We start from the raw sequence: 21,326 nt of genomic DNA, 5'->3' as shown, positions 1-21,326 counted from the left end.
AGTGCCCTCCATTTTCTCAATGAAATTCCTATGCCTCCCTCCCTCGCAAAGAACAGACAGAAGGGGAGGGGTCAAGGAGCGAGGAGACCAGAGTGAGAAGAAAATATTCAGTGTACAGAAATACAATTGAGATCTTCGCAAAGTGTCAGTGGGTGTGGAAGCGGAGAACCAACAAAGTTCGTTTGAACTGCACAGAGAGGGCGAGAGAGTAAAACAGAGAGCGAGACTTAGAGACATTTTTCCATCCACTGTTTTTCCAATTGTTTTTCTATATAAACGTGCTAGACTGACACCTTTGACTGGTGCACCTCATATAGCTGGGGGGGGGGGGTTCAGCGTCTCGCACAGGAGCGGCAAATTTGTTTAGACACCGTGTTAAGTTAAAAAGAACTTCAACTTTTAAAAGTGTCTCTTGAGACACATACACTTTGTCACATTTGTTGTGCAGTGTCTAGCTTTTTTAGCGCGAGGACACATTCGGTCTGGACAGCACCTAACATTTTTTTGTACCTTTCAACAACAAATTAAGGGCAAGTTAAGGGCTGTTCACACAGGATGCCTACTTGCATTCAGTCTGCACTATTTTTTAATTGTTTGTACACATGTACACATGCATTAGATGGATGTCTTTGGCCTGTGATCTTGATGTTTTTTTTTAGCAGCATTAAGATGTAGTGTCCAGTTCAAAGTAGTTTAACTTTGAAAAACGAATATCGAGACCCCTGTGTTTTGTTCCAATTCATTGCACTCCATCTTCCTTCTCTTAAAAACAAGAATGAAAGAATGGCCCCATAAAATTTTCTTTCTGTCTCTCTTCTAATAAAACATGTACACATGTACAATATACATATATATGATATAGATCTAATAGCAAATCAGTTAGAACAGACAGAAGGGTAGGAGTGAAGGAGAGCTGGAGTGAGGAAACCGAAGTACAGAAATACTGTTAAGAGATTTTCAAAGTGTAGTGGAAAATAACAAAGTCCTTTAAAAGAGAAGGAAGGAGAGAGAGAGAGAGAGAGAGAGAGAGAGAGAGAGAGAGAGAGAGAGAGAGAGAGACAGAGACTTTTTGCACATTTTACCCACCAATTTACTGTTTACATTGCTAGTCTAAACCACAGCCTTTGTCTCAGGAACAGAGAGGAGAGAAGACACCATTTCAAAGGTTCTCGCATGGCTCAGATTTCGGCATGAGCAGGACTCTGTCCTATAGGATTATGGTCCTTTAACTGTTCTCCCAGTTAATTATTTCATTGTCACTCTTGTCCACAGCCTAGTTAGGGCCTTATGAAATGCGTTTTATTTTTTTCCAAATTCGGTTTTATTTTTTCTTAATTTGTGTTTTAAAGTTTCATTAAAATTTATCATCAACAAAATTCATGATTCAAATAATTAAAATAATTTTAATCAAATGAAAAACACAACAATTATTTTTAAACATATTACATTATTTTTTAGCAAATGAAGTGCTTCTATACAGATCATCACAGCACAAATCAAAACACAATATTGGAGTTTATTTATTTATTTTGTCAAATACAGTGCTGCACAGCAGAGCATCACAGCTTTAATGAAAGCATTAAACTTTTATTCAGTACCGCAGCATTACTGCTTGTGATATATTGCTTAAATATAATATTATTATTATTTATTACTACTTTGAATATTGCATTTTACTACATAGCAGTACTATATTTCTGCCGCAGTTTCTTCTATTTCACGCGTCTAGTTAAATTGAGCTTTTATTTTGGCACAATTTGATGCACTTTGAGTTTGTACGTTTTTGACGACAGCTTTACACCTCCGGATAAGCAGTTCACTATATGGCTTAAACATGCATATTATACCGCAAAAGGCTGCGATGTAATTATATAAATATACTGTATAGTCTGCATGTGCTGCGTGCTTTAAGCTTAATGGGCACTCTGCTGTCTGTAATCTATTTCAAACAATGAGCGCACGTGATGCTTATGATGAGGTGTTATCAGTGTATGAGCAGCGAGCTTCACACATTCACACTGTATATTTATTTAATTAAATCTCAGCCTTTTGTGGTTTAATCATCACACTAGGACATATCATATCATATCGATTATAATTTGATTAATTTAGCATTAATACAGACATTTTATCACAAATGTGTCAATTTCCATTACATTCGTTTAATAGTTAATTTCTGTTTTTATGACTGGATTCCGCGATTCCATCCGTGTTTTCCGCATCGCCTTCCATGCTGCATTTAAAATCAATATCAACATGCTAACGTTAAACTTTACTGGAATTCTTTGTGAGTTCAGCCTCTTGTTCGGAGTTCTATTTGTTTGGTGCGCATGTTACATGTAGAGAATTCCAAATCCGTCACTTATGCTCTTTGTTAGGATGGTGCCTTAGAAGGTAGCTGTGTAGCCACTACGTTTTGAAACAGAGCCTGACTCACCAGGTTCATAAGTGTAGTCAGTGGGTTCCTGTTTGACCATCAAAAGGGCAGGAGGAAACCTCTGAGGCTGTGGCCCAGCCATGTGGGCTGCCTGGTCATATAGAGGGTCCAGATATTCCTGCTTGAAGTTTTGCTGAGGAGGATAAGGCAAGCAGGGGTCAGAGTGCTGCCGATTGTAGCCGCCACCTCCACCCCCGTTGGAGTGGGCAGGATGCATGCGCTGCATTGTCTGGCCTTGTGAACCGAATGGTAGACACATATCTGTCGAGCCAGAAGGGAACCTGGAACTGGGGTAAAAATTAAAGGATGAAGCCTTCATCATCACAAAAACACTGTTTTAATGCAAGGATTCTTTCCATGTTCTTTTCTAATAGAACATGAACATATACACCGATCAGCCACAACATTAGAACCACCTGCCTAATATTGTGTAAGTCTCCCCTTGTGCCGCCAAAACAGCACCAGATGATGTTCTTCTCGCCACAATTGTACAAAGCGGTTATCTGCGTTACCATAGACTTTGTCAGTTCGAACCAGGCCTTTCTCTGTTGACCTCTCTCATCAACAAGGCATTTCCGTCCACAGAGCTGCTGCTCACTGGATGTTTTTTCTTTTTGCTACCATTCTGAGTAAATTCAAGAGACTGTTGTGTGTGAAAATCCCAGGAGATCAGCAGTTACAGAAATACTCAAACCAGCCCGTCTGGCACCAACAATCATCCATGTGATTATCTAATCAGCCAATCGTGTGGCAGCAGTGCAGTGCATAAAATCATTCAGATATGGGTCAGGAGCTTCAGTTAATGTTCACATCAACCATCAGAATGGGGAAAAATATGATCTCAGTGATTTTGACCGTGGCATGATTGTTGGTGCCAGACGGGCTGGTTTGAGTATTTCTGTAACTGCTGATCTCCTGAGATTTTCACACACAACAGTCTCTAGAATTTACTCAGAATGGTGAAAAAACAAAAAACATCCAGTGAGAGGCAGCTCTATGGATGGAAATGCCTTGTTGATGAGAGAGGTCAACAGAGAATGGCCAGACTGGTTCGAACTGACAAAGTCTCAGATAACCGCTCTGTACACTTGTGGTGAGAAGAATAGCATCTCAGAATGCTATTCTGAGATGCGGGTTGGCGCTGTTTTGGTGGCACGAGGGGGACCTATACAATATTAGGCTGGTGGTTTTAATGTTGTGGCTGATCAGTGTATATATTGTATGTATAATATAGATCTATTAGAACATTGAATAGAAAATCATTTCTTAATCCTTGTCCTGGAGGACTCCAAATACAACACATTTTGGGTGGCTACTTTATCTAATACACCTGATTCCACAGACTAGCTCATTAATAGAGTGCTCCATGATCTGAACTGGGTATGCCAAATAAAGGACCTCCAGGATCAGGATTGAGAAACACTCACAGATCATATGATTAACTAATGGAAAAATTCAGAGTAAATGTGTGTTTTAGTTAGACTAGGAATACAGAGAGTGTTGATGGCGTTACCTTGGGTTCATGGGATAGCTGTGGCAGGCATGAGACTGGCTGGCTGAGGAAGGATTCATGTACCCTGACTCCGGCCGAGTGCCAACTGTTGGTTTTGGGGAGTAATGCTGCATAGGAGACATGGGAGTCCCTGGGCAAGAGCTCTTAGATCCTGCTGCTGCTGCCGTTGCTCCCACGGCTGTTCTCTTCTGCTTGTAGGCACTGCAGGGCACACATACACTATCAAATTCAACAATGCATCTCTTTCCAGTAATAAATCATGTTTGCACCATCAGAGTGTGTTTAAAGGAGTCTAGCACCAATATGTTGCTGGCCTTATTTTGACTGACCTGGCGTAAAGGCACTGCTCTCCATTGGGGTAGCTAAAGCTCTGCTTGTGGCTGCAGGATTGGCTGGGGTCTGAGCCGGGACTCTGGGGCTCTTTCTTGATCTTCACAGGTGGGCTATGGAATGCCACTGCTGCAATACAGAGAGAAACAGGTACATTAAACACATTCCAGCTAATTCATATGCTCAAGAAATGAAATAGTGGCAAATACGTTTGACTAAAAATACAACAAGTTCTTGACTCACAAATTTAAACAAGAGTTCTAAGAGAAAATATACACATCTGTGCATTCCAACTACTTTATAAGGGCTTGGTTTATCCTTAGCCATAGTGATGGCAGTAGAACATGCAAACATGCAATCATACTCACACACCCACACAAGCATTTAAGCAAATATCTTGAGCTTCTCACCTAGATTTAACTCCACCATAGTTGACATAGTAAAATGTATTATGTTCCCTGCACTCAACTTCAAAGTACATCATAAACAATTAGATGCATAAACATCCACTAGCATAAAATAGTGCTGTTTGATTACACAAAGACCATGCCAAGTTTTGTGCACAGTTCTGTTCCTGTGCCACTGAGAGATTTCCTTCTCAATTACACAATACTACGGTAAGCCACTTAAAATTCACTTAGAATCAGGGTCCAAAATGAACTTTTTGCCACACCAGCCAATTGTGGCTGAATTGAGAAAATTTGCTGGCCAAAAACATTTCTTAATAACCATGAAACAATATTTTGCATTATTTTTTAATAAAAAACTAACTCTTTTTTCCTCATACATTTATGACAGCAAAGGTCATTGTGTCAGTAGCAGAAATACAAGATCTCTTGCTAGCCTCCATATATCGTGATTTTGTTGCTCTTATTTTTGTTTTGGTGGATTACTGCAAGAAATATTCCACCTACGTGTTCTCAAAAAGAATTATGGAGAAAAAAAAAAAAAACTTTAGGCATCCTAGATGCTCTGATAAAATGTCATCAGGGGAAAGTTTTTAAAAGACACAACAGATACCATTTAGTAAATGTTTTTGTGTCTTTGATATGAAATCGCTCATGTCACTGCTACTTACATGAGGGGCAAACTTGTTCTTACAATTTGATATAAACCCAGTTATGTTGCAGTTTCTAATAAAGTTACTGGCCAACTGGCGAGTAACCCCATTTTAATCACTCACCAGGGCCAAATTTTGCTTCCATTTGGCTGTTGTTCATTTTTCAAATTTCTATTAATCAGTCTATTTTTGGGGTCTCCCTCCAAAAAAATCAGTGTTCGGTAAATTACTTAAAAACAGTAATCCACTACAAATTACTAATTATTTCTATAAAATTGTAATTAGATTACTTTACTGATTATTTTATTGAAAAATTAATCACATTACTAGTTTTGTAATTGCTTTTCCACTCAACAAATTCAAAATAATGTTTATATTTTTTTCTTGTTCATTGTTACACACAAGTCATACACTCAGCACCTCACATTTTTCTTTCATGACTTGTTACAGGGACATAATTTATGTATTCTACATATATAACATATTAGAAATAAGCATAACCCTATTAATGTACTTAAAAGTAATTAAATTTATTGAAAGTCAGTAACTGCAATCTGATTACAAGAATTTAAAATGTAATTCATTACACTACTTTTTTTGACAAAAAGTAATGATTACAGTAACTAATTACTTTATAATTGAATTACATCCAAGACTGACCACGTTTATATGCACTTCCTGATTAACATTTTTTATTGATTCATATAGATAAAGAAAAGCAAAACAAATATACACAGAATCAACATTTCCCTCCCAATCCCCAACCCCACCCTGACCCTCAACAACATCCCTGTGGTCACACATGATTATAGACCAAAAAAAATAAATAAATATATATATATAAAATAATTACACAAACTTAAAACTAAACTTCTCTCTTCACTGCCCCTCACCGAGAGCCCTCCAAAAACGCCATATAGCTGCCCCATTTCCCATCAAACAAATTCCAATTCCCCAGCCTTCTACATGATGCTTCCTCAAAAGCTGCCACCCTCCCCATCTCCATGCACCATTCTTGAAATGAGGGCGCTCCAGCCAACTTCTATCCCTTTAAAACAATTTGACTGCCAATCATAACACTAGTTAGGACCTAATTTTTTGTGTGTCTATCCCTTGTATTGATGACTGCCCCATCGCCTAAAATACAGAGTCTGGGGCAAAATGAAATCTGAGTGTCCAATACATCACACATAAAACTCTGAACCTGCAACCAAAATTCTTGGATCTTAACACACCACCAAAAAACATTGGTTGTGTCTCCATCTTCTGATTGGCATCACCAGCAGGTGGGTGTGTTTTTAAAACCAAGCCTATTCAATCTAGAGGGGATCCAATAGAATCTATGTAAAATCTTGAATTGTATAAGGCACACCCTTGCATCTCTAGATGCAGACTTGATGTTTTTTTTAATCCTAGCCCACACTCCCTCCTCCAATACCAAATTTAAATCTTTCTCACATAATCTCTTGAGAGAAGTTGAAGCTCCGTCCCCCAGACTCTGAATTAGCAGGGAGTACAACACTGTTGCCTCATTACCTTTTCCAAAAGCAGTAATCACAACTCTCAGAGTATCTGCCACTTTAGGGGGTGTCTGCTACTCCCAAAAATAGTACAGAGCAGGTGGGGCAGCTGTAAATACCTAAAGAACTGAGGTCTGAGAATCCCAAAATGTTGAACCAAATTTTCAAAGGATATCAGCACTCCACTCTCATATAGGTCACTGAGTGTAGTAACCCCCCCTCACAGTCCACTCTGACCAGCAGAAAGGGGACTTATTAATACATCATTTTGGGTTCAGCCATATGCTCGAGGCAACATTGAAATAAATGTCAGAATTAAGTACTGTGGACACTTTTGTCCTTACCGAGTGGAAATGCAAGATAACGGGGTGTAACTTCTCAGATTAGTTTGATAGAAAGGCTTTGCAATGGCGAAATAGAGGCAAGAACTTCCTGTTCAGTACAAAACCAGGGAGAGGCTCTCTCAGGTGGAAGCGACCAATGAGCCAAATGTCTGAGACCGAACGCATAATAATAAAACAAAATCTTGGGTAGGCCTAGCCCACCTTTGTCAATCGGCCTATGCAACTTACTGAAATGTAATCTGGGACGTTTACCATTCCAAATGAAGGACTTCGCTATGCTATCAAATTGCTTGAAATAAGAGAAGGGGACATCTATAGGGAGAGACATTAGCAGGTACTTGAATTTTGGAATACAATTCATTTTGATAACATTAACCTTCCCAATCATAGATAAATGTAATGAAGCCCACCTTCACACATCGCTTGAAAACCTTTTTATTAAAGGGTCAAAATTAACACACAAATTTGCTGGGAATAAAATGCCCAAATGCTTAATGCCCTGTATTTGCAACTGGAAGGCACCCGGCTGAAAAGCGTTACCGGGCAGTATGCTGTCAGAGCCAAAGCTTCGGATTTAGACCAATTAATTCTGTATCCTGAGAACTTAGAAAAGGAATGAATAATTCTGTGGAGGCAAGGCATAGATCTAGTAGGGTCGGAGACGAATAATAAAATATCATCTGCGTAAAGCAAAAGCTTATGCGCCACACCTCCCGCCAGTCGTCAGTTTAGGAAGTTCTAATGGTTCCACAAAGTTTCTAATATCCTCATCAGTAGACGAAGAAGAGGAACTATAGAGATCAAGATAGAATTCTTTAAAAGCATTATTAATATCAATGGCTGAGGTAAACATTTCACCACCAGCAGATTTCACTGAGGGAATGGTAGAAAAAGACTCTCTATTTTATATTTTATATATCTAGCCAGAGGTTTTCCTGCCTTGTCCCCCGACTCGAAGTATGACTGTCTCGCCCTGAATAGCCAAAACTCCACCTTCCGTGACAAAACTGTATTATATCTGTATTTCAATCGAGTCAATTCTCTGAGGCCATCAGACGACATTCGGTGCTTCAGCTCTGCCTCAGCATTTTTAATATTCCCTTCCAACTCCACGAGTTCTTGTGCTTTGGATTTTTTGGTGAAAGAGGCATACTGTATGATATGGACCCTACGAACCGCCTTAAGTGTCTACCAAGCCACGCCCACAGAGGATACTGAGGACCAGATGGTCTCCATATAAACATTGATTTCAGCCTTTAACATTTGTTGGAATTCAGGATTTTGCAAAAGGGGTACATAAAAACTATATGATTTCCTTTTCTCCATATGTGGCAACACCTCTAAACTCACCAGGGCGTGATCTGAGACTAAAATGTTTCCAATTGAGCAAATCAACAACAGATGAAATGAGGGACTTAGATATATAAAAAATAAATAAATAAATAAAAATCTTATGGACTGATGAAAAAAAAATGTATAGTCCCTACCAGATGGGTTCAAAAGTCTACAAACATCTGTAAGACCAAGATTTGTATACATCCTGTGAAGCATCAATGTTGCTCTAGGGGGCTTGCACACTTTTGCTTCACTATGATCAAGGACTGAGTCCATCAAAAGATTAAAATCTCCTCCCAATATTGAGGGGTGCCAGCGGCTTGCAACATCCCTTCAAGATCTATAAAAAAGCCCTGATCATCAACATTAGATGCATAAATATTAGACAAAATAAGACTTTGCCCCTGAATTGCTAAAACATTAATGACACTAATTTATCTTTAATCTGTTTAAGACATTTGAATTGTAGATGCTTACTTATCAGTGTAATGGCTCCCCTGCTTTTACTTGAGCCAGCACTAAAGAAAATATGTCTACCCAATACCTTCCCAAATTTTTCAGCTCCCTGCGGGGAAAGATGCGTTTCTTGAAGAAACAGTATATCATATTTCTTATGCTTAAGAAGAAAAATGACCTTCCTTCTTTTTATGGGGTGCCCCAACCCATTCACATTCTACGTGGAGAGAGACAATCCACTCATATTAAAATTTTACATTTTGACATAATAGAAAAAATAGATTGTGTGTCAGAAACAAAATTATAAAGACCACATTCCAACATTAGTGCAACAGTCAAACCCTGAACATTCCCCTTGAACCAAACAAACAGAAAAAAGAAAAAAACGTGAGCATTAACCCCGCGCATAACAGCGCCAACTGGCGTCCTTCCCTCTAAACTCAAACAGTCCATGTATGCCTGTGAAAGCCCCCGCGACAACTCTGCCATCGGATTGCTCAAGTCCGGTGTTCCTATACAAATTTTGTGAGACAGAATTGCACAACAAAAGATAATCTATAAAACAAACTCCAGCCAATAGGCAGAATAAACACAAAGAACGTGTAGATTCATCCACATAACTGTCCCGAAGGTGTGTTCCTCCACAAAACAAACTCCAGCCACTAGGTGGAACCAGCACAAAAAAAAGGTGCTCAGTTTCCTCGGACAGTCAAATGAATGGTCAGTGAGCCGGCCCATTCGGCTGCTACATGAGTGCAACAAATGTCCTAATAACTCCAATCACTTGGAAGAAGTACTCCACAAAACAAACTCCAGCCAATAGGAGGCATAAGCACAAAAAGAATTGGAAAAGGCACTCAGTTTCCTCGGACAGTCAAGTGAATGTTCAGTGATTAGGTCCACTCGGCTGCAACATGAGTACCACAAAATAACTTACTCCATTGACTTTTTGAAGGACATCACTTGCTGGGGACAAGTGAATGTTTTACAGCCATCTTTAACATATATTCTCAATTTGGCCTGGAATATCAGTGCAAAAGCGACCTTCCGTTGATGTAAGTGTTTCTTCCATTCCTTGAATCGATCACCTTTCTCTCGTTGAATTCGCAAAGTCTGAGAACAAGAAAACGCTGTGGTTCTTCCAATAAAGCCTTCCTTTACTCCTCGCCTCGCGTAACACGAGATCTTTATCGGATGATCTCAGAAATTTGTCCAGAATTGATCGGGGCCTGTCTCCCTCAGCGGATTGCCGAGCTGGTACCCTGTGAGCTCGCTCGATTTCCAGCTTATGGCCTGTTATGTCGAGCAGACTTGGAAAGAGCCCATCCATTAATTTCACCATATCCTGACCCTCTTCGGCCTCAGGAATTCCAACAATATGGACGTTATTCTGCTGGCTACGGTTTTCCAAGTCCTCCAACTTCTCCCAGTCACACTCCAAATCCACCTTAGTCGCTAGCAGATTAACAGATAATTCCCTCTCCAATGACTCCAGACAATCGATCCGTTTCTAGACATCCCCCACTCTTGTAACCATCTCAGTGAATTTCATCTCCATTGCAGTGATCAATCGACGTATTACAGCAAGATCCTCCAAGTCAGCAACGACCTTCGTCAGCATTGCCGAAATTTCTCGCCAAATTTCCCGCACTTCCCCAATCAAATCGAGTCCTGGGCTCGGGGCCTGCTGCTCGGGGTGTCAGCTTAAGCACGTAAGTGTCTTTTAATGTCTCCAGAGCCCGAGGATTTTGAATTCTTTGACATATTGTCCTCCTAGAACAGTTATGGAACAGAGTGTATCGAATCTCACTCATTATGACATTAATAGTGTCAAAACTAGCAAAGTGCGCAGAGCTCGTCGTTCACACGTCCGAACCTCGCATGGTGTCCATGTTCTCTCTCTGTTTACATTCACTTAAGAAAACTGTTTATTCCAGGGATTTTGCAGTAAGCGGCATTCGGAAACGTCATGTAAACAAGAACACGGTTTAACACACCCAGGTTTCTCCCAGAGAACGCAGCTTATGTGGTCATGTAAATGCATAAGCGCTGCAGTTACAGGTTTTTGAAGAGTGCGCATGTGTGTGAACAGGCCAGATAACAAACGTCATAGGATGGAGCCCAACAACAAGTCAACAAAGCGGAAAGAATTCAACCTTTCTGGGAGTACAGTGGGAAAAGCACATACATTATAAACTATACACATTTATTCAAACCAATAAAAAATTTCTAATGTCCTTCACGTATATGAGCTCGTACATTGGGGGAATCCCGCAGTTTTAGGTAAGAGGGAAACCCTACTTTTGAAGCATAATTTTGCTGCAGGTTGCGATAGATAGTTAAGAAAACAAACACAGCAACACCTCTGGAATATCTACAAATAAAGCAAAGCATCAGGGAATAAAAAAGTGAAGTATTCCTTGGATACCATGTTTGTTATTTACACAAGCGTTGTGGGGAAATTACGTTGCTGTGGAGAAAGCTACTTACTGACCGAGACGTATGAATAAGGGAATAAAGTGTATGCCGCTTATACTGTGCCTGTAAACCGGAACGCTACTTTCTAGCAATGCGCCGCTTTCTAGAAATAAGCCGCTTTCTGGTGTCCATGTAAACATAGTCACTGTTAATCACTATTGAAAGTAAATTAGTATGCCTTTATAAACACAACAGCAGCTGATCATTTAGATAAGAATTTTAAAGTTCCTTCAGTTTCAACAGGCCAGCTTTTAGAGGAGATTTTTGGCATTTGGCTAAGGAGTAGCAAAGGAGCCACCCAGCTTGCGTGGGGTCTGGGTCTGAGCTGCAGTGCTGTTTATTATTGGAGGGGAGCAGCCCAGCTCAAAGACTGCATGGTACAGGATGTTTTTCTGGGCCGCTCAGGGTAAACAGCAGCAGCTGTGCTCTCCCAGCTGAGCAGCAGCTCTGTGTTTATGGCTGTTTATGTGATGATTGTCGTGGGCGCAGACCTGACAGAACAGGCAATGCTGAAACACAAGCCCAGATAATTACACATTTAATTCGCAAAAACAAGAAAAAAAAAAAAAAGAAATAAGGAGAGGATGACTTTCCTATACTGTGGCACTACAGCACAATGTCTTGCCATCTCAAAGGCAATACTCAAACAATAAAGAGAGACCAAGTCAAGAAAAACCCAGGCAATATCCGCTCCCTATACGCAAATTTCGCAGTCTGCATGGGGCACCAACTCCCTAGGAGGGCACCATCTTACCCTGGGGGGCACCAGAAACTCCACTGACTGCCATTACAAGTTATTCAAGAACCCGATATAGTCCATAACACATGCGATAGAAATTGCTCTTTATGAGTGTTTGTGTAAAATCTCTTTGGAGACTTGGAGATTTTTCATTTAAATCTATAAATTCAAAAGATTGGTATCTGACATACAAATGGACATCCACAACAACAATCTCTATAAAGGGATTTTTAATTCATCCTTACCCATAAATGACTGAAAATGTCTGTGAAAAGTCATTGAAATTCATTGGTCAAAAGGTCTGGGAACCCTGCATTTATCTTTTCTTAACTCTGCTGGACAGAGTGTTGGCATTGTCTTATATACAGCCCATGAACACATGCAAACATTGCAAAAATAGAATAACTGTAGAAAATAAAACCATCGAATTAAATAAATGAATACTCTAAATACACTTAACATGGGATTTAACATCAAATAAATTCTTTCTACCATGAATAGGGGGACACCTTGGGAACATGTAACATTATCAAGACACATCCGGCTGTCGTTAAATCTCCCTGAGTTTATAGACTGATGGCAGTCAAGTAAACAGAGATGTGACAATGAAGGAACCTCTTGTTCTCTTTATTTGGTGTCATTTACCTAAAGCACTCTGTTTCTGCTTTCTCTCTTTAGAATTTATGTGAAAGTTACATCACTTTTCCCCAAAACCACTCATATTTCCTAGGTATTATTTCTCAAGAAAAAAAAATGTGGGTTGGGGTTTGTTATTATTCTAAATGTGTAATGTAACATCTCTGTGAAGTGTTTAGATATACTTAGTTCTGGTCCTGTTAAGTGCATAAGCAATGATAAAGAAAAAGTCTTTGAGTGCTTACCAATTTAATGGCTAATAATGAAAGAGGAATTCTATATAAATATGTTTTTACTTAAATCTAATTTAGGTTTTACTGGAAAGACTATGTAATCCACGCCTACTTTATTATTGCAATAGTTCATCAAAGAGTTTACATCTGCAGTGTCAAATACAAAGCGGGATGATTTGAGAAAAGAAAAGAAAAAAAATGCATCCCTATGAACTACAGCAGGACAGATTAAAGGGTTTGTTCACCCAAAAATGAAAATGATCTAATCATTTACTCACCCTCATACCATCCCAGATATGTATGACTTTCTTTCTTCTATAGAACACAAATGAAGATTTTTAGAAGAATATCTCAGCTCTGTTGGTCCAAACAATGCAAGTAAATGGTGATAAGGCCTTTGAAGCTCCAAAAAGCAGATAAAGGCAGCATAAAAGTAATCCATATGACTCCAATAGTTAAATTAATATCTTCAGAAGAAATATAAATATGGGTGAGAAACAGATCAATATTTAAGTCATTTTTACTATGAAACTCCACTTTCACTTTCACATTCTGAAAATGATAGTGAAAGTGGAAATTTATTGTAAAAAAAAAAAAAAATGGATTGAAATATTGATCTGTTTCTCACCCAAAGTGATTGTATAGCTTCAGAAGATGTATATTAAACCACTGGTGTCGTATGGATTACTTTTATGCTGCCTTTGTGATTTTCGGAGCTTGAAAGGTCTGGTCACCTTTCACTTACATTGTTTGGACCAACAGAGCTGAAAAATTCTTCTAAAAATCTTTCATGTCATCTCACATCCTGAAGAGGTAGAACCTTTCTTTTAACGGTTCTGTATTCATGCACATACACGCAAATTCATGCATTTCAGCTGAAACTGGATCTAGGTGATGCAGGGCGACCCAGTTCATTTTTCAACTTTTAAGTTTGTGCAATTTGCGTGGAGCAAATAATGATAAGTGCAAGAAAAGTTTTCACTGAATGATTATTTTATAAAATACTTTTCTACCGATTAGATGCTGCCACAGTTTGACTGAGGCTTGATATAACAATGAGCCATCCTGTTTCTTTTTGTAGGTCTAATATTGTGTTAATGTTTATTAAAGCTACTAAAGTTATCCAGCAAAGAGTAGTTTTCTCTTTTTTCTTGCCATTATCAGACTGATCACACTGTAAATTTGGCAACAGTAGGTCAAAAGTTTTGCTTGTGCCTACCGAAATTAAAATCACTTCCCCTCAGTGGCCAAACCTGGGAGTGTTGTTGAATATATGGGTATGTGTGAAATTTCACACATGAAAGTGAAGGTTTCCGGGTGAAATGTCACCATAAAATTGCCAAAAGATAGTTATATTTTAAGTTGTTAATGATATAATACAGACAACTAGAATGCATATTTTATTAACTCTACCCCCTAACCCTAAACCTAACCATCAGTGGAGTAGAAATGTCATTTTTGAGTTAAAATGCAACCTCTAAATAACGTTTATCATTAATTATGTGAACGTGATTACTTCCTGGTTCCCACTGGACCAGAACCTGTGTCTCTGAGGTTTCTTATGCAACACGTTATCAGTGGCTCCACAAGAAAAGGTAAATACATTTGAATTGATGCAAAAATGTCTGATGGGGAATTATTCAGCTGAATGGAGTCTATGTCAGGGAACATAAACTTTCAGAAGCAACATGTTGATTTCCCAAGTGATCATGTTATCAGTATTATTGTTTGATAAATATTCCCTGAATACTAATTTCATATGTAGGCCCTAAATGTATAGTAAATATTGGTTCTTAAAGCCACATAAAGTTGAATTTGGACTTTTTAAGCTCCAGAAGAGCACATTCATGGGTACACCAATGTTTTAAAACATTCAGTCAGTACAAAAATTGACATTTTGTCCAATCCGGCCATCAGCCTAAAATGAGTTTGACACCTCTGGTTTAGATGCTTGGATGCTTGTCCTAAACAAATCTGCCACATTCGTTTATAAACATAGATTTAAAGCATCCTCTCCTTACTTTCAAGTGCTGATTTTAACATTCACACCTCCCTTCAAGCTTCATCTAAGTGTGAAAAACCAGTAGCATTGTACTTAAACGAAAAGAGTGTCTCCATTCAGGATGGGCTTATTGAGACGGGCAGGGCTAGAGGTGGGAACTGGACTTTACATATGTAAATAGCATGATTCAGTGAAGTGGATAAGGGGTGAAAGGTGATGGTCATGGTTGAGTGCTTTAGGAAGTTGGGGATCATTATGGAGGGCTATTCAGTCAACTCCCACCACAAACAAATCTCAGGACCTCCAAAAGAAGATCCACCAGCTGTGACAGATGGAGGTATGGTGGCTCAACAGAGAGCTCTGACGGCTTGTACTTTAACACATTCAGTGGGAAAGTAATCATTAGTAAATTTATAAAAAAAAATAAAAAAAATAAGTTGTTACCGTTGAAATATGAAGTCATTAGGCAGCGTTTTGGAAAAGTCAGATATCAGTCAGACAATTTTCCATTAGAACTGGCCCTGTTGATTAAAGGAACAGTTCACCCCAAAATGAAAATTCTGTCATAATTTATTCACGCTTACGTCTTTTGAACCCTGTATTACTTCATTTCTTCTGTAGAACACAAACAAGTTACTGATTGCAGAATATCCAAGCTGCTCTTTTCTATACAATAAAAGTGAATGCTGCCCACAGCTGTAGGCAAGATTCTCAGTGAACAATAACTTAAATTTCAGTCTGTTCCTCACACAAGGCTATTATACGGCTTTAGATTGCATGCAATACAATGTATGAGTCTTATGGATTATTTTATTGTGCTTTTGTCATATGGGTTTAGAACAACATGAGGGTGAGTAAATGACAGAATTTTAATTTATGGGTGAACTATCCCTTTAAAGGAATATTCTGGGTTTCATCAGATGAGAAGAATATTTCGCACTTTTAAAGCGTGCGATGAAGGTCATTAAATTTGCTTTGGCGGCTGCAGAAAAATGTTCAATGCCATAAAAACCCTGTCCATGTTTCATCAATTCTCTCAGTCACACGTGAAGCCATGCCCACTGATAAGTAAACCCACACTGCGCACATGGATATTTACATATCGTGATATACACGATATAGCAAAATCTCTATCGGTTGACACTTTATATCGTCACCACGATATATTTAAGCAATATCACATGAGCAAGAGTGCGATATAGCCCTTCATCAGCACTGCTGTGATCAGGCCGCAGGCCGAGTGCCGTAGGTAATCACAGCAGTGCTGATTTAGGGCCATATAGCACGATTGAGAGTGTGATATTGCTTATATACAACAGTTAAAAAAATTAAAGTAATTTTTTTAAAAATTAGGAAAAAAGGTATAGTCATAAAAACGCATTTATGCATGGAACTACTTTTATACGTGATGGATCAGAATCTGCCGTTGCTGGTTCAAACCAAATGATGCGTCCAAGCCTTCATTAGTAATTCAAAAATGTCACTTCAGATATAGTATCACGGCTTGTGCTGTTTCTAACAAGTTATTGGATAAACAAGGATGGGTGGGTGGGTGTGTGTGTGTGTGTGTGAGAGAGAGAGAGAGAGAGAGAGAGAGAGAGACAGAGTGTGTGCGATCACCTGTTGCCACTCCCAAGCAGAGATGCTGTCGGCTTTCTGAAGATCAGCTTTCTCAGTGGTAAAATAGCCATTCAAGTGGGGGTATTCCTCTCTGTTTCGTGGTAGCCAGTGCGCAATTATATAGAAACCGCAATGTCCTCCGTCATTTTGAACAGTATTTTCTCTCCAATGTGGAAACTCCGGTAAGAGGGAAGCACCTTGAGTTTGTGTAATTAATCAGTCTGTTGTGTCTCTCAGCTGTGATGAGCCGTAATGCTGAAGTTGTTCGTTTAAAGCCATTTAAAGCTATTTCCTAGCTTTAGTAGTGTAGCAGCAATCACGGAGTGCTATTGTATGTAAACAGTGGCTGACGCGGATTCACTTCACGTCACCAACTGGCTCATATTACACACAAAAATGATCTTTTGCCACCACCTGGTGGCTTACATACACTATATTGCCAAAAGTATTCGCTCATCTGCCTTTAGACGCATATGAACTTAAGTGACATCCCATTCTTAATCCATAGGGTTTAATATGACGTTGGCCCACCCTTTGCAGCTATAACAGCTTCAACTCTTCTGGGAAGGCTTTCCACAAGGTTTAGGAGTGTGTTTATGGGAATTTTTGACCATTCTTCCAGAAGCGCATTTGTGAGGTCAGACACTGATGTTGGATGAGAAGGCCTGGCTCGCAGTCTTCGCTCTAATTCATCCCAAAGGTGCTCTATCGGGTTGAGGTCAGGACTCTGTGCAGGCCAGTCAAGTTCCTCCACACCAAACTTGCTCATCCATGTCTTTATGGACCTTGCTTTGTGCACTGGTGCGCAGTCATGTTGGAACAGGAAGGGGCCATCCCCAAACTGTTCCCACAAAGTTGGGAGCATGGAATTGTCCAAAATCTCTTGGTATGCTGAAGCATTCAGAGTTCCTTTCACTGGAACTAAGGAGCCAAGCCCAGCTCCTGAAAAACAACCCCACACCATAATCCCCCTCCACCAAACTTCACAGTTGGCACAATGCAGTCAGACAAGTACCGTTCTCCTGGCAACCGCCAAACCCAGACTCGTCCATCAGATTGCCAGATGGAGAAGCGTGATTCGTCACTCCAGAGAACGCGTCTCCACTGCTCTAGAGTCCAGTGGCGGCGTGCTTTACACCACTGCATCCGACGCTTTGCATTGCACTTGGTGATGTATGGCTTGGATGCAGCTGCTCGGCCATGGAAACCCATTCCATGAAGCTCTCTACGCACTGTTCTTGAGCTAATCTGAAGGCCACATGAACTTTGGAGGTCTGTAGCAATTGACTCTGCAGAAAGTTGGTGACCTCTGCGCACTATGCGCCTCAGCATCCGCTGACCCCGCTCTGTCATTTTACGTGGCCTACCACTTCGTGGCTGAGTTGCTGTCATTCCCAATCGCTTCCACTTTGTTATAATACCACTGACAGTTGACCGTGGAATATTTAGTAGCGAGGAAATTTCACGACTGGACTTGTTGCACAGGTGGCATCCTATCACAGTACCACGCTGGAATTCACTGAGCTCCTGAGAGTGGCCCATTCTTTCACAAATGTTTGTAGAAGCAGTCTGCATGTCTAGGTGCTTCATTTTATAAACCTGTGGCCATGGAAGTGATTGGAACACCTGAATTCAATTATTTGGATGGGTGAGCGAATACTTTTGGCAATATAGTGTATGTTATGTAAAAAAAATAAAACATAATAGATGTAAAAAGAAACACATAGCCTACAGTAGCTCTTAACACATATGAACGTCTCTCGTCCAATCAGATTCGAGGACCAGAACTAACTGTTGTATATATCGTCATATCGTCCAGCCCTAGTTATAGCCAATTTTATGATGACAATGTAATGTCTACAAATCCTAAAATGACTGTAAAAATGTCAATTTAAACAACTTTACAGCTCAAATAATACATGAGTTTTAACAGAAGAATTAATGTAAGTGCTTTTATACAAATGATAAGCTTTACGTTTCTGCCTTTAAAACCTAAAAAAAATTGGCCCCATTCACTTCCATTGTTATTGCCTCAATGTAGCTTTTTATTAAGAAATGCAGGGACGAGTCGAAATTATTTTTTGTGATAGTCAACATTATGCCACAAATGCTGTCGATTGAGCTTAACTTGTATTGAACCCAGAATATTCCTTTAAGGCATCACATGAACTCCTCAGCACTGTACGTTTCAGTTAAACTTCAACACTACTGATTATCTGGACAGTTTAAAGCATTGTATATACAAGTAAGAATTACATCCTGGAAATTATCATTTCATGACAGCAACACTTAAGGCCAACTCCTCATCAGCTCAACTCAAACTAAGGTTTGAGAAATAATATCTCAAGACTATAAACATATCACTATACCGGAGGAATATGACTGCTGTGACCTACAATTAGATAAAGCACAAAACCCATACATATTATTACGCAAAGACTGTTGGAAAAAAAATAAAAATAATAAACACTGACCAAAGGATTATCACGTTGGCTTTAGTCTGGTATGATGTGAGCAAATAATTCATTCAAATTATGTTTTGATAAAATCTGATTTTAGATTATGATAACAACAGTCAAGAGATGCCACCTGGCTTCCCATTGGCCATTTGAGACCAACAGTGACGAATCAATAAGAACAACAAGGATGCCAAATATGTCAGAATGGCTTAAATGCTAAAATGGCGGTATTGATTTTGGGCAGCCCACTTAACACTGTTCTCAAAGCTAGCCATTTTTTTTGTTTGTTTTTTGTTTTTTAAACTACTGGCTGTCATAGAAAGTACATCAGGTATTTAACAAAAATAAAAGTGACAGTACTGTGAAACAGAATGTCTACTCAAATAATAATCCTATTTCAGAATGTCAAAACACTGTCTACTAAAATAATGATTCTATTGTGGAATGTATCTACATTGTCACATAGAAAATGGATTGGTGAATGTTACAAAGATCCAAAGTCAACCATTCATAAAAAGTGAATGGAAAAAGAATGGAAAAATGCTACAGTTAAAACTTAATAACTGGTTAACTTTGTCACCTCACAACAGACAGTAAAATTGATATATTTTAAATGATAAATATATGTAATTTTAATTGTAAAATATGTTATTTTGAGAAGTAAAAACATTACCTTATAGTTTACGGTAAAATAATACTTTATTTTTATGGCCTTTTATAGTCTTTGTTATTGGCCACGGTTGCTGGAAAGGCAACTTTTGATGCTTTCCTTTGTACTGCAAGTACATTTTACAGCAGAGGTCAACAGCCTACAGCACGCGTGACACCATTGGCACATTGAGGTGCAATCACTGGTAAGCGAGTTACAGCCAAAGAGCAGTACATATATTATTTATATGAAATCCCTTGCACCTGTATGCCAAGCTACATCTTGATGTAATCCTTCCTCATAATCCCACAGCATATTTTCTGTAGTTAGTCAACAAACTTGCGCAAACTAGATTCTCTAGTTTTGTTTGTTGCTTTTTGCTTTCAGAACAACACTTGGTGTAAATTAGAAGATACTGCTATCACTAAGAGATTTTCAACCCAGCACACACGCTACCTAAACCACAATGACGGTTACTCTTCCTTATGAAAATTAACCATGGTTTTACTATAGTAATATTGTAGTCACAATGGCAGAAGTAATCATGGTTAATTTTGTGGTAAGTATGGTTTTACTACAAATACCATGGTTAAATTATTGTTAGGCCTACTGTTGTAAAATCATGGTTAATTTTAGAAAGAGCTCAAAACTACAGGCTCTGTTTTTGAAATGCTTTTTGCTCATTTGGGGGGGGGGGTTCATGTAAATCCAGTGCAGAGATTATGTGCACAGAGGGACAAGTACGATAGAAAGGACTCTTCTTTTAGCCAGAGCTTTTGCAGAAACAATGCTGTCATCTCAGCAGAGCACCGCAGCATATGCTGGACATGTGGTGCTCAAGTCAACACAATCAGGATGATATAGGGATGGAGCAAAAGATCACAAACACAGCACAGCAAAAAAAGTAAGTTCTGGCGTGCCAAAGCTCTCAGATGGTGATAGCCAGGGTTTTTCCATAGAAAATGCATTCTGCTGGCTTGGGTTTATATGTCATTTCTGACTGCCAGTGACTCCCCCTTTGGCTTTCAGTCAGCTATTAGTGGTTAGTAAGATTGTTGACAAACTTGAATGACAAGTAGAAACTGACAAACACACAAGTCTCATACCCCATGTGAAGCTGAATTTGTGCTCTCTCAACACATCCTTTGTCTGGGAGAGATTTGACAAAGCTTTTGGATGCTTAATGTGTTTAAGTGTTTTTGTGTAGAAATGTCACGCCGTGATTGGGTGTGGACGAGACTGGTCAGAGGCATGTGGCCTGAATGACGTCCGATACTTTTTTGTTAACCCCACAGTATCACTTCCCTTTTTGATAGATTTTTTTTTTCCATGAAACCCTATGCCACTAAATGAAATGCACCATCCTGTTTTCAGAAAAACAATCACATTGTTACAAGACAACCTACCAAAAGATTGACTTGGGAAAAACAAAGACGAAGGTGAAAATTTGTAAAAGTGGATGAACATAATATAATTAGATATTATAGAGTGATATCACCCAATGCAATATAACAG

General features: G+C 39.1%; 1 protein-coding gene across 1 annotated transcript in view; it reads right to left on the bottom strand.

The window, feature by feature from the left end:
• LOC127423094 (ETS translocation variant 4-like) overlaps positions 1 to 21,326 on the bottom strand; it is a 51,398-nt gene that overhangs the window by 17,166 nt on the left and 12,906 nt on the right. The window contains exons 5-7 of the mRNA XM_051667139.1: positions 4,280 to 4,409; positions 3,951 to 4,151; positions 2,438 to 2,724 (exon numbers count right to left, since the gene is read on the bottom strand). Of these exons, the coding sequence (XP_051523099.1) occupies positions 2,438 to 2,724; positions 3,951 to 4,151; positions 4,280 to 4,409 (618 nt within the window). The remainder of the gene's footprint in view (positions 1 to 2,437; positions 2,725 to 3,950; positions 4,152 to 4,279; positions 4,410 to 21,326) is intronic.

Source organism: Myxocyprinus asiaticus, chromosome 32 (genome assembly GCF_019703515.2).
Source record: "Myxocyprinus asiaticus isolate MX2 ecotype Aquarium Trade chromosome 32, UBuf_Myxa_2, whole genome shotgun sequence".
NCBI lineage: Eukaryota > Metazoa > Chordata > Actinopteri > Cypriniformes > Catostomidae > Myxocyprinus > Myxocyprinus asiaticus.
This window is presented reverse-complemented; position numbering and strand designations above follow the sequence as displayed.